At 45.6% G+C, this 21,001-nt stretch overlaps 1 protein-coding gene across 2 annotated transcripts in view; it reads right to left on the bottom strand.

Moving 5' to 3' along the window:
• Positions 1-70: 70 nt before the first annotated feature.
• LOC119161671 (putative cationic amino acid transporter) overlaps positions 71-21,001 on the bottom strand; it is a 295,166-nt gene continuing 274,235 nt past the window's right edge. For both annotated transcript variants that reach the window (XM_075889340.1, XM_075889341.1), the window contains exons 10-13: positions 17,855-18,045; positions 14,901-15,073; positions 13,595-13,722; positions 71-13,179 (exon numbers count right to left, since the gene is read on the bottom strand). In XM_075889340.1, coding sequence (XP_075745455.1) covers positions 12,911-13,179; positions 13,595-13,722; positions 14,901-15,073; positions 17,855-18,045 — 761 coding nt within the window. In that variant the 3' untranslated portion in view covers positions 71-12,910. The remainder of the gene's footprint in view (positions 13,180-13,594; positions 13,723-14,900; positions 15,074-17,854; positions 18,046-21,001) is intronic.

The raw sequence follows: 21,001 nt of genomic DNA, 5'->3' as shown, positions 1-21,001 counted from the left end.
ACAAGACCAACATCAACAAAAAACATGCATCGAGCTAGGTGACGGGCAAATAAGTGACACAAGACATATAGCCTGAATGTGCCATTCTCGTTTTTATTGCATATATTTAATTATATACTCCGACACGTAGAGATGGAAATAAAGATATATATATTATTCCTATACAGCAATGTTATTTATATTTTTATATATTTATATAGCAGACACCATGTGAACGATTGCCATTGACAATAGGTGACGACCGCCAGGCGGCATGTACACTTTTTTTTCATGCATACCCTCTTTGCGGCGTTGAAATGTGTCGTTCATAAACAAGCAGCACATATCTCGCGTGTTTTTTTTTTAAATATAATCTCACAATTTCGCGCGCCATATTCACCAATACACAAGCGAACCGAGGCCCATCAGCGGAGTGCAGGACGCCCGAGACACAGCTTCGATATCGTGCGCAACATCACTGCATTGCATCGAGGACCAAGGAAGCCATCTTGGTATGCTGACGTATATTCTACATAGAGAGCATGACCGATTACTGTATACCGGCATGGCTTTCACGTCTCTCCATGATTGGTGCATAAAGCATGGCGGACGTGAAACATTTCCGGCTCCCGCATTAGAATCTGGCGCTTGAAGGGCCTAAAAGCACGGCCTTCAGGATTGTTGACTTCTACGAAAGAGAAACCCGCCACCGGGATGAGATTTCGCACGGCGCCTGCCACCAATCTACAAACTTTGAACCAATTGTTGCGATAGGAATTATACAGACACTACAGGCACGTTTTCGCCGTCGGCGTAAGTGGTCGCCGTGATGTTACATTTAACGTAAAGGCTGTTTTGATATCGGTCATCGCTACGTAACCCGTAGATCGCGTGGCTTCGCCGAAATAACGGTGGCACTCTCTACCAGCGTATCAAATGCAATTTTCGTGGCATTTTAAGAAAAGGAAATTGAAGGTCCGTTCGATTCACTTGCACCACGTGAACCAGTTCACGAGGTGCTGCACCTTACCATTCGTTTCAGCGGTGCAGCATTGACGACCGCTGAACCCTGCCATTCGTTTCCAAAGGTGCAGAAGAGGTGCAGCACCGGTTCACGATTTTCCTGCACCTCCTTCGCTGACGGTGCCGGCTTGGAGCAGGCGCGCGGGCAGCTGAGCAGACGACGCAGCACTTAGACGTAGGTGGCTTAGGCGCCGTACCCGCCTCTACAAATGCGGTGTGTTTTGCCAAGATGTTTGCGCCTCATAAATTGTCCGCATGTGCGTTTCGCCATAGGTCAGTGTTTGCTGAATGATGTAAATTAACCGAAAAGAAATAAGGCCAACACCTTGTCGGCACATCGTCATTTGTTTCGGGTGTCGTGCTGTGCCTGCACCGCTGAACTCACGCTGCACAATTTCTGAACTTCGCGTGCACAGCCGCGAACCGGTTCCTACCGGTGCAGGTGAATCGAACGGACCTTGAGTAAGTACGACAAGAGTGCTTGCATATCTGACAAACGCTGAACGTGTACTGCGTCTAGCGCGAGCGTTGTTAAACCGATAAGGTAAACGCAACTGTATTTAGACAACGACTAAGGTGATATCCATTCCATTAACACAACACAGCGATAATGTAAATGCCGCAACGAGCATAACGCAATGACCACAATCTTTTTGTCTCCCTTGAAGTATGACCACATTATACACGGCAAGACGAATTGAGAATTTTTATGTTATATCGACGTCACACGAGTTTTATTAGAGTTCATGAAAAGAATGAAGTTTAAAGTATTTAAGGAGTTATTTTCAAAAAGAATTGCACCCGACCCGGCTCTCCACATCTACGAGCCATGATGCTTACGTCCTGCTTAGTTCGATCACACTCCGGAACTTCAGTGGTGACCTACTTTTGCAACAATTTGCAAAGCGGCTTGTGTGGAAAGTAAGTTTGACGACAGACAAGGATCGAAGCCATGGATATGGTTTGATATGGACATGATTTTGATATGTCGTCATAATCATCATCGTCATCAACCCAACGACACGCATTGTGGAGGAAAAGTGCTCTCCAATGTTTCTTTATCTAGGCCAGTACTGTGCTCACTGTGTTATTCCCGCAAACATAATCTTATCTGTCCACCTAACTATCTGCCCTCCTTTGGAGCGCTTGTCTTGTCTTGGAATTAAGCCTGTCTTTTTTTTAATGAATAGCCGTTATCTTTCGGTCTCTTAATGTCCCATCCTGATTTTTATATGTGGTAGCGTTGTTCAATATGCAGTGCCTTCTACGTCAATGCATGTCTTTTTCCGGTGTGCTCGTGATGATTTTCCATCACGTGAAATAAACAAGTACTAGTTTGGCCTGCCTGTTCGCAAGCACTGCGCGAGGTTCTTGGTATACTCACTCTATTGGACAAAGCACAGCCTTATTTTGATTGAATGGAATGACTTTGTTGTTTTCTAAGTCAACAAATTTTCACGCTTAGAGATCCAGAACCATAGCGCTTTCACCGCTAAGTTGAACGAATAAACCACGAAGCACGTGAAACGATGAGGACAAGGTAAAAAAAAACAATAACATTGCCTTGAGAGGTGCTCGACTCACTCGCAATGCACAGCATTTTATTCTACGAAAATATATGTTTTGAAGCAACTGAGCACAACGAATAAAAACAATAGAAGAAAGAACAGGGCACCGATTTCCATCGTTTATCTTCATTGGTTTCAGTTGCGTCACAAATATTTCGTCAAGTCATGCAGCATCTCGCCCAACGTCACACTCTGCTAAAGCACAGTACACCGTATTTGCCGTTAGGCGAAGAAAAGGGGAGAGGGAAATTTCATCGGTGCCCCCTTCCTCTTGCTCCATATGCGCTCGTCAATAAACGCAAGTGCTGTACATCACTTCCGAAGCCACCGGTTGTAAAGTGTTCCCCGCTCTTTTCCCAGATCCCGACCTTTGCAGAACCACATGCGCCGACACTTCTGCAGTTTTAGAACACGTACCAAATCATCCAGCTGAAGGAAGAAATTTAATATATTTTGTAAAAGTAATTGATCATGCTCCCGACTGTAAGGCGCAGTTTCCACTCGGCACAGTTGCACTTATAGATTCCAACACACCCTTAGCGCGCGCACTTTTCCACAGCAGTAAACGGGCAAGTCCGATATATCCTTCTCGCGTTCCGCGTAGTGATTCAACAACGTCAGAGTACAACGGCGAAACGACATTGCTCACACAGCGCGTAACAGTGAGTCATACACTAATGATTAAGGTAGTTTGAGACCCAAGCAAGACATAAATTCACACACGAATTCAAGGCAGAAGATGGAGGTCTCAAGTAATGATAAAGAAGTTCAACATGACAAGTCAGCAAATAAAGAATGTCACCAGAACAAAACGAAAAATAACGGTGCTGAAGTTTTGTGCCAACATTTTGTCACCAAATTTCGCTCGGTTACTCCCGCTACCACTTGGAACAATATCGCCAGCCAGGAATGGGCCTGAAAGCCCTGGCCATGCGGTAACTGCTAATGTACCATGTAAGCATCTGCATTTAGTGGACAAATAAAATGAATGTCGTCCCTGCAGCTGCGTGAGGGTAAAGTAATTAGCGCTCAGACAAACTACTGTAATCAGCGATGATCAAACGCTCTTTTATCTATCTGAATGACCCATTTTCATAAATTACGCAGCAACAAATGTATCAATGCAATTTGTTAAACACTATTACAAAGATATGTTGAACGCTGCTATAAAAAACGCGAAAACAAAGCGCGAGAAAAAAGCGCACGAACTGGAGTGACAGAAAGCAATCTTCAGTTTTTCATTTAGGGTATACGCAAGATTCGTCTTACGCCGTGCCTGTGTATCAGACAAATTTAGTAACACGCTTGTAATGCGAAGCTTGTAAGCACCTTGTCATGACGAATCATAACAAAGTTTGCTTTGCAGTGATTTTGCGCTGAGCGCCTGACGTGATAGATGCACAGGTGTTCGTCTTCTCTGTGAACATCGCGGAAGGCCTTCGGTATAGGCGTAAACTTAAACTTCGACAATGTTTGCGGCATTTCCACTTGGAAAATCAGTCGCACAACACGAGCCTGTTCAGCACGATGAGAGAGTGCCAAGATGCCACCGACAGCGCCATTCCCTCCTGCGAAATTGGCATGAGGCATCATGACAAAATTTTAGTTCGCGCGCACTAAATGACACACATATGCGCAGCTCTGTTGGAGATCTCGAAGCCAGCGTTCGGTTGTACAGACCATGGTGACAGTGCCTATTGTTTGAGCCAATATCACAACATACCGCAACAGGATAGCTCCACTGTTTGACCGAATATCGCAGTGTCGTGATCAACGGGTGTTTTCCTTCTCAAGATAGAAATGAGGAGGTGCGATAACGACAATATTCCACAGTTTAACAGGTGTTTAACCAACAGATATATGTAAAGCAACTAAAGTCACCCAAGATAGTGGAACTTAACGCTTTTTATGAGGCATAGGTCTCAGGACTCTGCCGCCAGCCTATTACACATTCCTGTATTCAAGCAAGGGCAATAACGTGCTGAGTCATGCATATAAAAAAAGACGTTGCTCAGACGTAGGATAGGTATATTGCGCGAGGCAAATCTGTTTGTTGAAAGCGATGATAAGGCATCCTAATGCAGGGTCAAGTTCTTTCTTTGGTATTGCAGCACCGCAAGCAAGCTAAGGCAGTTCAGGAACAAGCACGTCATTCGCCCTCTGCGCTGTATTATAGGAAAAAAAAAACGTGCACCCTTCTGGGCTTATCTTCACCAACAACGTCACCCATGTTGTGACGACACACATTCTTGCCGTGATGCTTAGTTCCCTGCACCTAGAGATGGCGAAGGGCGTGCATGCTATTAGCATTCCGGATTGAAAAAAAAAGTGTTGGCATGTGGTGGTAAAGAGAGCAAGCTGCTGCGCGCAGGATGCGCGAAATGGCGATTATTGTATTACGGAACAGTCTAACGAAGCTCGTAAGGGTGCACAAATGGCGTAATTTTTGGACAGCGACATGCACTGTCGTCGTGTGTGAAAAAGAAGTCGCCAGCGCATGGCCTAGCTGCGCTCTGTGGCAGTTGCCTCTAAAGCTCCGCCAACCTTTTCCGGGCGTCATCTGTTGACAAACAAAATAACAAAATAACGAGTGATGACCGGTGTACATGCGCTGTGGTATTACGCTGCCTCTCTGATAGCGCAACGAACGATGCCTACAAGCGCAACGAATCAAGCACGGTGTGCCAGCACAGAGTGGGCGGCATGAGTCAAATTAGCTCGAGAACTTGAATTTGCTTAGTTTTAACGCTGTGTCATCTTTTCCATATCTTGCAAACATCTACACGCAGCCAATCGTGCATTACCAAGGCAGGGCATAGAAGCATGCAACAGAACATCTGTATGAACCTAGATCACAATATCAGGACGTGGAATCATCGTCAAGAAGAGAAACAACGAAAATGTAAAAAAATTACCAAAGACATCATGTCATAGAGCGTCATTGTCAAAGAATACCAGAGACGTCGTCAGTCTCACCGGGCGCGTAAAAACCATTTGCTTCTCCTCGTCACGGTTTGGAAATTGTGCCCGTATTGCCGAAAAAAATGAAGCACTGCGCATCGTCAGAACGGGTATCACGCAAGTCAAAACACGTTGTATTACACCGTGGTGTCACATGGGCATTTTCGAACGCGATCAAGGCCGATTAGGATTGACCTCAATTTGGTTCACGTGCTGCTATACACCGTCAATTTGAGTCGAGATCAGCCGAGATTGGGATCAAGACGATGGCGGTCAGCGCATCACGATCTGGCTTCCGCATCATAATTTGACATGATGTCCACGCCAAGCTCGATCCGAATCAGTTTGTACAGTGTGGCAGCGACCATTTTTCGATAGCAATAAAGAATTCCGATCCGGATTGGCTCCGATCCGGATCAAAAATGCGCGCGTGACACCTATTCACATGTTACACTCGGAGCACTGAAACTAAAAAATAAAAAATAATAATAAACACTTGATGTGTAGCTTGCACTGTAGCGTGGCAATTGACGGGAAAGAGGAAAAAGACGAAACACGTACACACACAGAGACTCCAAGTTGAAACGCTCACGCGTACGGACGCACGACACTTATACAAACGCTAATTGTTTGAACCCTCCAAAACACACCAGGAGGTGGTAACTCTAAAACATTTTCGCTGTACAAGCCGTGGCAGAAACGCGTTTTTTCTCCTCTGCACCTTTTTCTGGTCTCTCCATTTTTAGTTGCTTCGAGCGAAGCAAGGCAAACGAACAGGTGACGTGCGCCACCGCGGGCACATACACAGAGACACAACTATATAGAGATCGCCACTCGCCATGCGCATAGACATACACACAGTGTTGGAAATTGTATATACATAGACAGAGAGGGAGTGGGAAGGCGTGTTCTACGGGGTACAGAAAGAAAAAAAATGATAACAATACTGAACATCGTGTTTTTTTTTTCGGCGAATGATCTGAGAGATGATTGGCGAGAATACAACAGAAAGAAACAAGGAGTGCTAACGACAGCATTAGACCTTGCGTGGATCGACCAGAGAAGAAGTGGGGAAGGGGTACAGTGTTGTTAGAAGTCGGCGCTCTAAATCTGTCGACAATTAAAAATGAGAACGCTGCATGCAGTATTGCTAATGTCTCGCAGAAAAGGTGGCGGCTGAATATTTAAGCAAGTTGTTACATCTCAGAACGAAGTATGACCTTCCCCAATGTGCAAGTAAATACAATACTCATGAAAAAGAGTTACCAGCGAACGACGTGACGCAAACGAGTACAAAAAAAGGTAGTATCGCATCATTCTAGTTATTGCCTAATCGCTATCTAAGTATTGCTCAATAGGCATTATTGTGGTCACTTCATTTCTGCTAGTGCCAGATTAGCTGAAACAGGCCCCGTCAGAGGTCCTTGCTATACGTCAAAAGGAAATGATGCGCGACTACCCTTACCAATAACGCTTGATAACTATACCCGAATAAGATCGATCACACACAAAAAAATCACCATTCGACCAGCTTCAAAGTTGTCACACTTGTCAGCAGATCGTTGTATAATTTCAGAAAGAGAACTTGATCGAACGCTTTAGCTACAAGCGTCCACGAAACACTAACCCTTAAAGAAATTAGAGTGGAAGCGGAAGCTAACGAACTTTGACCATCACAAAGCAACAGTATTTAAAAAATAGTTACACAATACACTGTGAACATCTAAGCAATGTCAAAGAGACATAAAAATCTTGTGATGTGGCCATTTTTCTCTGCCCAGAAAATAGATTTCGTTGTTTAAACGTTCGCACTGCACCGGCGTCCACATCAACAGGGCTACCTTTTTTCACAGTGAAAGAATCGGGTCATATAAAAACCTGGGCTGATCGAGCCTGCTGCTTGGTGTACAACTTTTGGAAGTACTAGTTCTCCAAATATTTTTTGGTTTAAGAAAATGCTTATATATATAACTTATTTTATACTACGTCACGTTCTCGTTAACGTCACTCACAAGAATTGTCAATTTGCTGTGTTTGATCGTTCAAACTAAACTGCGGTGACTTCCGGGGTCAGTGGGTCTCAATGAAATTCGCCGAGTGCGTCATCTTACACAGTTCCGTCATTTGTGCATGACAAAAGCCCTGGGAGATGCGCCGATTTCTTACAATGGTGCCTTTTGCTTGTACGAGGGTATTTGCAATTCTGAGTGCAAAGTTGTTGCGTACGCACGCGTATGTTTTGAGTAGGCACTATCAACCAGCGTGAACATTCCGGTATTAATACGCGAGATTCAGCCTAAGTTATCTGTAACGAAACTGTGGATAACTTAACCTTTTGTTTTCCTTATGTTTCTTGACTACATAGCGTTACCCAAGTAGCAAGTCCTTGTGTAAGAGCGGAAGCGAACGCACTTTCGTGCGGAGCAATCTATAAGCGAGTGCACGCTGACCTGCGCCAGATGACGTCAGCGGACTGTGCAAAGTTTAATCGAGAGAGTAAAAAAAAAAAGAAGAAAGACTGAATTGCCTCGTATGACAGGAAACAGCTTTTTCCCGCTTCAGGGTAAGACATATGTGACGTACCACTAAAGCTCACTAAAGCCACAAGCTTGCGCACCTCGTGTACAATAGAGAAACAGTTTAGTGAGTGATTCACGCCCTACACGAAACACATTTATCTACGATATATACGTACTGCACGCTGTATTTATACATTACGGTAACCAGAAAAAACAACAAGCAGGCGACGCTGAGCGTTTGGATCTCTCTCGGTATAATGAAAGAACTCGCTAATGCGAAGAAAAAAAAATCATATCTGTCACTGTGACGGGAAATCACAACCTGCGTGAATAAAGCCTTCCCGGGGGTTTGAATCCACCAACCCGATCACCTCTTCATTCTAGATATTTGACGCCTATACACTTTACATGATCAATACGTGCCTATGTAAATGAAAAAAATAAGAAAATATTGCCATGTCTGTGACCCAGACATCTTGCTATAGAGAAGTTTGTTATAACGAAACGAAAAGAAACAACAAGCAAAGTAGTCACACCAGACTTGTACAAACCATTGCATCGCCAGTTCAAGAACAGTGCCGTAAGCGCGCAGGATTTACATATCAAAATGTGCACACATATCAAAGTTTACATATCAAAATAACGAACTATTCATCTGATATTTTCAATTTCTCTACGCTCATCTCAAATATCAGTACCATGCTGGCATAATTACCTTTAGCAAAAAACAGAAATGAAATTCAGGGGTCATTCCAGCATCTACTATAAGGCAACACTTGTTCTGTTAAAGAAATAAGGATGTTATACTAAAGGAGTGGATTTAATTTTTTAGACACAATAGTGACCCTATATAGGTTAAGCCTCAACTATTCGGTCATGTACTGCTTTCTCTGACACAGAGTTAATTCATCAGAAACCGTAATATAACAATTAAACTTCATTTTAGACACAACTGTGACTCTAGAAGGCAATGTGCAACCCTTAGGTCACGTATGTTGTTTTTTTTTGTGTAATGCTGAGTTTATACGCAGTACATCGTATTCAAAAATGAATTTCAATGTAAAGACTGCTGTCACTATGTAAGGCTAATTGTAGCCCTTGGTTTATGTACGCTTTATTTTGCAATAATGCAGAGTTGATATGCAACACGTCATAATAAAAAACTGTCATATCTGAAATTGTAACCCTTGAGGCACGTATGCTGTTTTTTGGTTTTCTTAATAAGGTAGAGTTGATATGCATGACGTCATACTGAAGGAAAGAATTTCGCTTCAGATTCGACTGTGACCTTCGAAAAGTTAATCGAAGCCTTTAGGTGATGTATATTTCCCTTGCTCTAATGCAGAATTGATATGTGAAACTTGTCTCGAGTTCGAAATGAAGCCGCATGGGTAGTGAACCTGTTTAGTGCGCACTGCCGCATTCATGTCAGCGTCATGGGAAATCGGCGTTTTTCGAGAGCAATTCCTCCTCACTGAACCGTTGGCCTACGACCGGCCTAGGGCGCACGTGAACTCGTGAACGTGCACAATCAAAGGACAATAACCAAGAACTTCGTCAGCTATAGCGATGTCAGAAGGCTTTTTTTGTGTGTTTCGTGTTGTTGCTATATAAACGTTAAAAAGCTGCCACGGAAATTTACATTTCATAAGCTACTGAAAACCATAAATGAAGCCTTGTTATATTTCTTTGAACACTTCTACTTTCACGGGTGGACAGAACATGGCGACGGCGCAAGAAGATGCCCCCCTTTCTTTTCTCTAGGAAGCCAGCCTATAATACAAAAGAAAGCAAGACGACGTCATACAATATAGCAATATTTCTTACGATATGCTCTTATATTTTATCAACGGTTTGTAAAGTACAGCCAAACTCGACTACAACGAACCGGTTAATGTAATACCGGGGGCATATCGATATATAGAGTAATTAGATGTATCCAGACACATTCACAACGAGTCCTCATGATGACTTACTAATGAACGGTTGGAAGTGATGAGGCGCATCACAGCGCCGAAATAGTCAATCACGGTCGATCTGAATATCACGTGAGCTGAATTTGAAGTGACGTGTTTCTATAGCTTAGTATGAGCTCTCGAAGCGTCTAGCTTACTGTCAGGTTTAGCTTAGTATTCGCTTTCGCTGAGCGCAATAAGGTTTCGTCGAGCTTCAAATATATCCAATGATTGAATCGGTTATCTGAAAATTATATTGCCCGAATATCGATGTTCTCGCGTTTGTTATCATCGGGTTTTCCTGGGTAGCGTGCCACAACGCTCGCAGTTGATATATTGCTGATAGCGTACATGATTAAGTGCAGTAAATCTATCAACTCTCTCCTATAATCACGTGACTTCTGGGCCAAAAAGAAGGCTCCATGCTTTCCACTCTTGATATGACGTCCGCGGTAGCACCATACATGACGCGTAAACCAAAGAACGATATGCACTCATAAAAACGCCACGTATATGTATAGAAACGCTTGACACACTTTTGAGGGAACGGGTATAGAGCGGACATTCATTGTGCGGTCTACATTCGCAGGCTACATTGTATACTATACGGTATATTATATGTCACACGCATACGCAACTGCGTTGTTATGTTTTTTTTTTAATCTGCTGCTTAGCTTGTCTCTTTGAGACGACTACAGGAAGACGTGGGTATTTCATTATAGGCATTTCATCCGGGCTTGACAGTCAGCGTGGTGCCTCGGCAAAGATGTACACAGTTCCACGGCCTCCACTCTTCAAGACTTCTCGAACAGACACCTTCCTCATGACTCTGCGATCTAGACAATCGTGACTGGCGTCTAACTCCGCTATAACGAAGTTTCAGGCGTGTTCGTTATAACCGATGCACGTTGTAAGACGTATTCGTTATATCTGGAGCACGACAGAGATGTGGGTAGTGCCATAAACTCCCCTGCTTAAGACATCTCGGGGAAACTTCGATTGCCCTCGTGTTTCTGCGTTCTTGAGAGCTGTGTACAAAGTCGAGCCTCGCTATAACGAAATCGCTCATGTATTGTATATGATCGATATACTTTATACGAAGTATTCGTTATATAAGCAGTTAGTCATTATAACGTATATCATACATAGTCCAAAAATAAGGATGCTTATCCTAAAGCACGAGCATGCAGACCTCCCCTTCGTCATTAGCGATACTGTGTCGGCCTGTGCACTGTACCAAGGCTCCTATTCACGCCATTGTGGGGAAACTACGCATGCGTTGGCTTGCTTTCTAGACAATTGAATGTAGGCTCAAACCAAGAGTTCAACGAAACGGCGAATGTCTTCGATATAACCGATATACGTCATAACCAACATTCCAGATATCGGAAATCAATCATATCGAAACACTTGTCTCGATCTCACGGGTATTCGAAACATTGTTCGAATTTCGAAACAAAGAGAATGTTGTTGATAATACATAAAAGTCGAAAGAAGTTTCTGATTATTTCGTTACATACGAAAATTTGTTATAGATATCGAGGTTCGTTATATCGAGGTTAGACATCACCACCATGACAATGCGCGCTGCGTTGTACCAACGCGGCACGATAAGTGAAGATGGTTAGGGCTACGAAGTGGAGTGACGTATAAAGCTATACGCTGCTGTAGTGCGTGTTTTAAAGCTTTATCCGCGATGATGACACGGCATTTTTTTTTCTTCCATGATAAGGTAGCGGTGTTGTTTCATGCGGTGCTTGCGACGCGATCGCCCATTCCGCTGACATTATTTATTATTATTTTTTAGCCGTGGCTGTATGGGCCCTTTCAGCGATGCCAGAGAACGTGGTTTTTATAACGGATATGTGAACGGCGGGAGTTGGCAGCGCGCGCTGCCGAGCTCATTGCAGGCCGTGCAGCTTTGATTGCGATCTTCTTATCACGTGTGTCCTGAAAGGTCCACACGTACTTGAACCACGCGTACCTAGGCACACAAAAAGCCGTCCATGCTGAATATTCGCGCAGTGCAAGAGCCACACGTTTAGAGAAAAAGTGAGAGATCTCTGTCATTGCACACGCTTCGCGCTGGTTGTTTGCGGTTGTGCTATGCTGCACGAAGTAGCTCGAATCGGTTAGGAACTAACAACATGCTATAGATTCAAACGCAAAACAGGAAAGCTGGGAAATTGCCTAAATTCATAAACATTCAGTTACCAGGGCATCAGTAAACCGAGAGAGTCAGCTCCTTTACCCCCTTCGTGGTGTGCTAAAAAAAAGTTTTCGAAGCCGTCAGTGCAGCGCCTTAGACCGGAGCTGTCCCCGAACAAACACGTTTTAGAGGATCACAGTGAAACCTTCGGTGACCCACACAGCGAGAAATTAAAAAATAAATAAAAATCAGATCACGCCCGATTTTTTTTTTAAGCTTAGAAGCGCTAAAGCACAGTGTCCCGCCCCGCAGGGGCCCGCAAACAGCTTTTGTCAGAACGCACGCCTAAAGCTTCTTTAACTTTCCAGCTACGAACTTTCTTTTTCATAACACATGCTGCTTGAGCTGATTAAATACCAGTTGGCGACAGTGGGGGAAAAAAAAAGTTGCATCCCACATACAACGTGGCAGGCACGATAGTTTCCCAAGCCTTTTGAACGGATGCTGCAGACACGCAATCCCCTTTTTTCACGATGCCACAGCGTACGCACCCTTCCCCGAGTGAAAAAATCGCAAAACGTCTCCCAATCTCGAAGGCCTTCTTTCTGGCAATACCGGCCCTTAACAAAACCCTACCAAAATGGTAAAGGACAGCGCAGAAAAACGAAAAAAAAAATTGTAGATTAACCCTATCGCCAGTGCTGCGGTGACACACAGTGCCACGGTGTCGACTGAAGAGGGCGCGCTCTCCAGTCCCTACTCGAAGGTCTGCCAGCGTTGCCTGACTTCTTGTTCTTCCTGCTGGTCGTAGGGTCTCGGAGGCACCGGAAGCGGTCGGCCATTGGCCACGTCGGCGAGCTTGGCGCTGATCTCCTGAGCCGTTGGCGGTTGCTGCCGCTGCTGCGGCGGCGCTGGTGGCGCCTGCAGGGTGAAACCCTGCGTCGGTATCTTGAGTTCGATGCGTTCTTCCATCAGGGACTCTAGGTTGCTCTGCTTGATGCCGTAGAAGAAGTACATCAACATTCCTGCGTGTCGGAAAGGGAAACAGGACACGCATGTCTACAAAGTTAACACTTCCACGTTCTATTACGGCGTTTTTCACTAGCATAGCTCGAGCGGCGCTTGCCGAGAATCGAAGCCCCGTCCGTCCGCGCACTTCGCAGTACACCTTTCACAGCATCTAAGCTGCCAAGATGATGTACAGCGGCCAAAACTTCAGCTATTGTGCGCAAGGCCCCCTTTTTGTGTTCCAGCGCCACATTATGAAACGACGTTACAAAAAATTGTTTTTTTTACATGTGCTTTATGGGCACACATGTGTCCTTAATTCAACTCAAACTTGATTCAATCGTATGGAAAAACACAGAAAAACTGCAACTCATGCATGATAGCTAAACATTTGGCCGAGTTTGCGTATATGGCTGCTAATAGTGCCCTTACCTAGTACCATCCACACCACAAACCGCACCAGCGTGAGCACAGAAAGCTTGAAGATTAGGTAGATGTTGACTACGACAGCGATTGCCGGCACTAAAGGCACGCCGGGAGCCTTGAACTTCAGGTCGCACCTGCGGGAAGAGGATGCACATTGTATAGGTACTCGGAGAGAGATGGTCTCCACAGCAGCGGATCACGAGTCTTTTGACACTTCTTAATTTCACGATTTTCGAAAAAGCAGCGCGAGAAGTTGCAAAAACACGCACACACGAAACGTCGCAAACACGAGCGCTGTACTGCACCTTGCGATTTATTGTCGAAAGACTCGGCTTATGTAGGAGAACACGCACATGCGCACTGGCAGCAGTGAAAGTGCTGAAGATAACAAAAAACAGGAAAAAACATGCAAATAAAACACTGTGTTTGTTTTGATAAACATTGCAAGACAGTATGTGGTTATATACCAAAGTATCGGTGCGCTTTGTTAGAAAATGATACTAAAGGGACTTGACACATTTGTTTTGTTTTCTTTGAATTTCACTTGCCTCAATTATCTCTCTCGTCTCCTTCTTGCGTTAATTGGCAATTGAAATTGTGACGTAGATTGAAATGAATAAAATTGCACGAAAAAGCACCCTGTCTGTATGAGAGATTCGAATTCGCAAGCATGAAAGGTCGTGGGTTCGAACCACACCGACGGAAAGAGTGCTTTCTCATCCCTTTTAATTCGTTTCAATCTGCGTCATGATTACGCTATGACGCCGCAGTTAAAAATAAAAGGTAATGCCCCCAACGACTTCCTTGGTTTATCTGACTGTTGGATTCTTTGGATTGTTGTCAAGACAAATTCATTTCCAACAATCTCAAGTCAGAAGTCCTTATAGGAAAGGATGTTGGAGAGATCTTGAGAGAGCCGAAAGATCCATTCGAAAGCAGCAGACATTTTACGTTAACCCCGGTACATGCCGGGCAAAAATAAATACTTACGAACGTTTCTTTTAGTGAATGATATAAACACACAAATATACGTGTTTCACATAAGTCCTGTGTATACTTGCGCCAAATATTTTTTATCCAAACCAGGAAAGTGTGTAAAAAGCGTGGCAACAAATGACAGATAGCGGTGTTGAGTTGAATTCAAGTGTCTCTTGGTGGCCTGATTGATGGTTGGATTCAGCCAGTTGTGTCTAAAATAGAAGCGAGTCCCTCGAAAAAATCGCGTACATTCCTAAGAATAACAAGTGTATTATAGTTACGTGAAACCCACTCGTACGTTCGCCTCTGGAGACACCGAGGCGCGTTGTCTTACTTGGCCTGTGGCTCCATGGCGATGAGGAAGACGGAGGCGAGTATTCCCGCCAAGCAGGCGAACAGAAAGACAAGCACGAAGCCGTTGCCCCGTTCCAGGGCCCCGACGCCGCACACGATCACAAGGTCGAAGGCGATCGCGAACACGTACAGCAGGCCCACCAGCTTCATCACCTGCAGGCGTTTGCACGAGAGCAACAGTGTGTGGCTCCCACCCCCGAGAATTCACAGCGTCATTTCCGTCACGGAAACGAAGGCAAATGCATTAGGACCACCCTTTCTACCACGAAAATAGGACCAGTAACATAAGTCAATTATTTCCAGCATTCACGCAGGATGACTTCCCTCATGTTCGGTTACTACACCCGGTCTGCTAAGTGTCCCGCCAGGTTAACAGCATGAAAGACGAGGACTAGAAAACACGCGCAGACACAGTATAACAACACTATACCCGGGTGTGCTTGTGTTCGTGAGCTTCCATGCTGAATTAACATTGCGGATGCGGCACCAACGTGCCCAAGCTGAAGCGCTCTCAGTTCGCTTCTGGTTAAGATCCCTGGCATGATGACTAAACCCTCGTTAGTATTTTCGTTCCCTTCACTCATTCTCGGTTTCTCTTTGCGATCGCCCCGCCGCGGTGGTCTAGTGGCTAAGGTACTCCTCTGCTGACCCGTAGGTCGTGGGTTCAAATCGCGGCTGCGGCGGCTGCATTTCCGATGGAGGCGGAAATGTTGTAGGCCCGTGTGCTCAGATTTTGGTGCATGTTGAAGAGCCCCAGGTGGTTGAAATTTCCGGAGCCCTCCACTACGGCGTCTCTCATAATCATAGGCTGGTTTTGGGACGTTAAACCCCACACATCTATCCATCTCTTTGCGATCTCCTCGCACTTGAGTTGTGGCCTTAGCCGTTCACTTATCTGTCGAGAGTGCTGCATCACCGCATTGTGATGCATTGAAATCTCTATCAGCGCGTTGCTCTTCGACTGGTTTGAGAACCACAGCACACATCGTATAGTTAACGGAAGGTACGAGAACGCTGAACGCATACTGCCAGCTATAATAGTTGGATGTATATAAAACCAGATATATTTAATACGCTTTGCTGCAGTTAGCAGTTACAACGTAAGACTTACAGCATACGTATCAAGTACGCACGAAAAATTATGCTGAATAGGTAGGTGTGACAAGAAAACATAAGAACGTCCTAACAGCAACAAGCTTTGTGCATCGAACATGTAGAAAACACCGATTGGGTTGAATTTAGAAGAAATCTGATATTCACGTTATTACACTTTCTTTATCCTTTGCGAAAGCACCACATCTTCGTGGACGCTTCCGTACAACACAGAGAAAACGTTACGTCAAGCTCTGTCCTCTTCGAGCAGGAGTGCCCGGAGTCTTTCCGTGGTCCGTAAAAGCCTCGACGAGGACGCGGGCTAAGATTGCAGGATAGCTTGCATGACATGTGACCTTGCGCTGACACTCGTCACTCGCATGTTCAGAACGCTATTCTCAAGATCGCGTACTGCACTACAAGCACAGCTTGCGTCACGAACAGAACGTATAGTGGGAAAATACCGCAGGAAAAACAGTTGTCTCACTCTCCGGAATCCGCGAAGAGTGAGAGCTTCGTGGATCCGCATTTGCCCGTCTATGCCAGCGATACTTCTTCGCGGAGAAATGACTTGCCCGCCGCCCTTTCTCTGATACACATGTCTTCACTAGTGCCTCGCCTAGGCAATCTTTCCTTCTGCCAAAACCTAATATGCATGGAAAGCCACACCGTCCCTTATGAATTCGCGTAAGATAATTGGAAGGCGAAAGACATTTGTTTCTTCACAGTCGATCGTATTGATATAGCCCAAAAACTTTATGCATTTAAAGTGGTTTTGAGCACCCTCCGGGTGTCATGCTATATCTTCACCACGTGACGTCACAACTGTTGAAGACGCGCTACGTCATGGTGATGTCACATGGTGACATCGCTATATTCTAAGGCCTTTTGAATAACTCATGTTGAATGATTGATTGATATGTGGGGTTTAACGTCCCAAAACCACTATATGATTATGAGAGACGCCGTAGTGGAGGGCTCCGGAAATTTAGACCACCTGGGGTTCTTTAACGTGCACCCAAATCTGAGTACACGGGCCTACAACATTTCCGCCTCCATCGGAAATGCAGCCGCCGCAACCGGGATTCGAACCCGCGCCCTGCGAATCAGCAGCCGAGTACCTTAGCCACTAGACCACCGCGGCGGGGCGAATGACTCATGTTGTCACTGTCAATGATTACTTTTCGCAATTGATGACGTATCTCAAGCTTACAGCTTAACTTCTCTGGTTTTATGGTCCAAAACAACATTACACAAGGAACGCCATGCTGGAGAGCTCCAGAATTTCGGATTAGATAGCCAACACTTCTGAAGCCCTCAACTATGGAAATTTTGACCATTTGGCGTTTTTTTAATGCACATTCCGCAAGCATGTATAACAATTCGCATCTACAGAAATGCGACCGACACAGCCGAGATCGAACCCGCGATAAATGGTTTAACGGCCGAGCAGCCTAACTACTGTACCATCACGACGGACATTCTGGCGAGAGCTACAAGGACGAGCCCGCCTGCGTGATCCCTCGTACAGGCGTATACACACCAGCCGCTCGGCACCACCGTCGGCCGACGGCTGCATCATGAAGGAACCTCATGGGGCACCTTTGTAGCTATAAAGGTGTACCACCGTGGTAGCTACAAAGAGTTCCGCGCAGGCGCAATGCACGGTTTCAATAGTGCTCTATTGTTGTCTGCTAGCGTCGGCAGGCGTGATTTGAATTGTCGGGAAGGGCACTATTTACGAAACCAAAGAGCGCGGCGCACAGTGCTTATACTTTGCCTTTTCGACTGAGCGGCCATTACGTTCTCCGATGTTCTATTTAAGAGTGCTTCATTACGTACCTTCATGCCCGAGCTGTCGGTGGCTGGTCCGGGATGTGCCCTGAGAAAGGGCAGCAGGTAACCAAGCTGCTTGGTCTTGGTCTCCCACCACGTGGGCTGCTGGAACATGTCCTCCTCGATGCTCTCCTGGGCGTCCAGCATCGAGCCGTAGCCCTCCTGCGGCTGCACGTGCAAGCTTCCGTCGCCAGCTCCTGCATTGTAAATGGACGCTGACTCTCAAATAATTTCATCTCAAGGGCGAGGTACAGTCTCAGTATTGGAATCTCATTGGCGATAAAATACAGTTTTACCATCGCGCGCGCGCATGTGTGCTTGTGTGAGTGGGTGTGTGTGTGCACGTGCGTGTATGCCGTCATGTTGACGTCGTGTGGTGACGACATTATGCGATGATGACTTTTTTTATCACTCGCATTGTCCTCAGCGCCGAGGGGCGCCGATGCCAACGGTAAATTTTTGTCTTTGACGGGGTATTTCAGGCTTTCACCTTGATAACGCATGTCAAGACAACTGGACGTCGTACACGCCCTGAGTGTCTGGTGGCAGTCTGTTGCATGATGCATAATAAAACAACGTCACAAAACAAATGCGCGGGACACGAGCGGGTAAATTCATCGCGACTCGAGTAGATGCATCGCTTAGTGGTGGGGCATCACGTTAATATAGAGTTTGCGAACTGGGGGCCTCAGCTTAGTGGCGTAGGTTGCTCTTGCGTTCGCAGGATCAGAAGAGTTTGGGAACTGGGTCAAACGAACGGGGTGCCACCCGTGGCCGAATTCAAAATTATGCGATACGCGGGATATACGGCACCGTGGCTCACGCTGCGTCTGCTTCATCTCGCTGGCGATCTAAGACGCCTTGGCGCGCCACCCTTCAGCAATGTGGAGGCTACAGGGCCCTTCAGCCAATAGAAAGAACGATTAGCTTGTGCACATATATTCATTCGCGCCTTGTCGTCTGCTCACCGTCTTCACGGCATCTGTTCGCCGAATCGAAGATAAGCTAGGCTGGTTTAATAACTTAAATATACAGTAAAACTGTGAAACCAACAGTCAAGCCAGGAACTTGAAGCGTAGATTTGTTGTTCTGCATGCTGAAGATCGGTAGGCGCTCATGCCGGCGGATAACTTCACTTTGTGCCCGTTTCTCTCCGACGCTTATCGTGGCTCTCGTATAACTGCTTCTACGTCGACGCGTTCCTTCTCGTGTCCCGCTGCAATGCTTTTTTTCCCTCCTTTTTTTTTGTTTCCATCGAAGGAGGATCCGATGCGCACGAAACGCTGTGCCATGTTGCATGTCCGATGTTCGAAGATGCAGCGTTCTTGATCTTGGCCCAAGCCATGCCTCGGCGCGTTACTCTTAGCACGTCCGGCTAAGCAAGCAGCATATCTCGCTAATATAGACAACATGTACCTGATGTCTTATTCTCAGAGTAAGATGAAACAAATTGATGGCGGATTTCACCATTCGTTTGTTGCTGTCAGCTCAGTGGGCGTGTAGCAAGAGCAAGTTTGGATCGAAGCGGGCGGTCGCTTCTGCATGGATGCTGCCCTGTTGATTTGCAAACGCAGTTACTGGGGGTAGGAGAGAAAAATAATTTCATGACTACGAACTAAATGCGAACAATAAGCGTATCACACAAGGATGTGGAGTAACATACACCAAACCAACGCCAATTTTAGTCAACCCGGTCAATTTTAAGGCACTTAATATATCTGGGACTGTGTTTTTCTGCGCAACTATGTTGCTTTCTCACACCCCATAGCTTTGCTAGTGCTGAACAAAAAAATGGCAGCATATCCACGGAGTGAATGATGGGGAGTGGGGCGATGCATTCGTCTGTCCATTCGTTCTTGCTTCCGTCCGTTCCTGCGTACGTCTGTGTAACCGTCCATGCGTCCATCCACCCATCCGTGCGTGCGTCTGTTCGTGCGTCCGTCCCTGCGTTCGGCCATGCATCCGCGCCTGCGTCCGTTCATGCGTCCATCCATGCATCTGTCTGTGTGTCCGTTCGTCCATCTATTCAGCACTCCAAGTACCACCATCTCGCATCTTTTCATCATATATTCTCCATATAGAAGCACCGCCATCCAGCGGACATTTCAATTAAGGACTAAACGGGAGGTGGCACATGCACACTTTCTTACGGCTTGCGCTTCGGGTTTACTTCCCACCTTTAATCACCTCGAGTTCATGGCATATACTAGTTCACTGTATTCATGGCTATGCGGCCCAACGCTCGCTAAACCTTTCTAAAACCAGGGAGGTTACACCCAGCGAGTATAACGTAGCGACCCTTTCTTGTCAGATCGTGCTCAATGTACATGCCAATAGCTGCTAATGGGGATCGCAGCGTGCGCGTTACCTAAAGGCCGAATGCTCCTGTCTCTCATTCCCCCTTAGCCGCCATTAACATGTGCATTGAGCGCTATCTTTTATTGTTCAACAACACACAGAAAAAATCTCTCTCCGGAACCACCTTGGAGGTCAAAATCATAAGGACCGCTATTTCGGGTATGTGCCACTGGTGGTTACGTACTACGAGGGACGCACAAGCTACGCCATAAGAAGCTTCGCCATAAGAAGCGTCTGTTATACAGACGCTTGTATCTTAGTTGCGTCCCATGAAAGAATAAACTTTTTCTAAACAAGAAGCTTCGCCCCTAAAAAGTTTTGGGCCTTGGGTCAGCACGAATGCAAAAGCCCAAGATTGTTTTGTGTTCTGCGCATGCACCCTGGCGCGTCGCAAGCTTTTTGAGTCTTTGACCGAAACGAAAACATCACTGAGGCGATATTCACTATTTTCTTTTAAAGTGAAAACAAAATTTTTTCAACCGTATTTCAGTTCGCGGAAAAACTTTGCGATCTAGAACTATGTCATGCAACATGATCAATAATACATATATCAGAATACAGTAATATCGCGTATGTCAGGGAGGAAACCAAAATGAAAGTGCGCTGAAATGGTGCGAAAAACGAAAACAAGGGGCAACCAGGAGTGTTTACATTAACACAAGTGCAGTTTCGTGCGCCTATCAGGCTTGCAAGCGTTAAAAAAGCATTATCTATGCCGAAGTTTGTTTTACCAGAACAGCGCTCTTGCACACTCGATGAAGTGCGGCTTCCGAGATCATGCTCACTCTCTTGACA

Source organism: Rhipicephalus microplus, chromosome 3 (assembly GCF_043290135.1).
Source record: "Rhipicephalus microplus isolate Deutch F79 chromosome 3, USDA_Rmic, whole genome shotgun sequence".
Classification (NCBI taxonomy): domain Eukaryota; kingdom Metazoa; phylum Arthropoda; class Arachnida; order Ixodida; family Ixodidae; genus Rhipicephalus; species Rhipicephalus microplus.
This window is presented reverse-complemented; position numbering and strand designations above follow the sequence as displayed.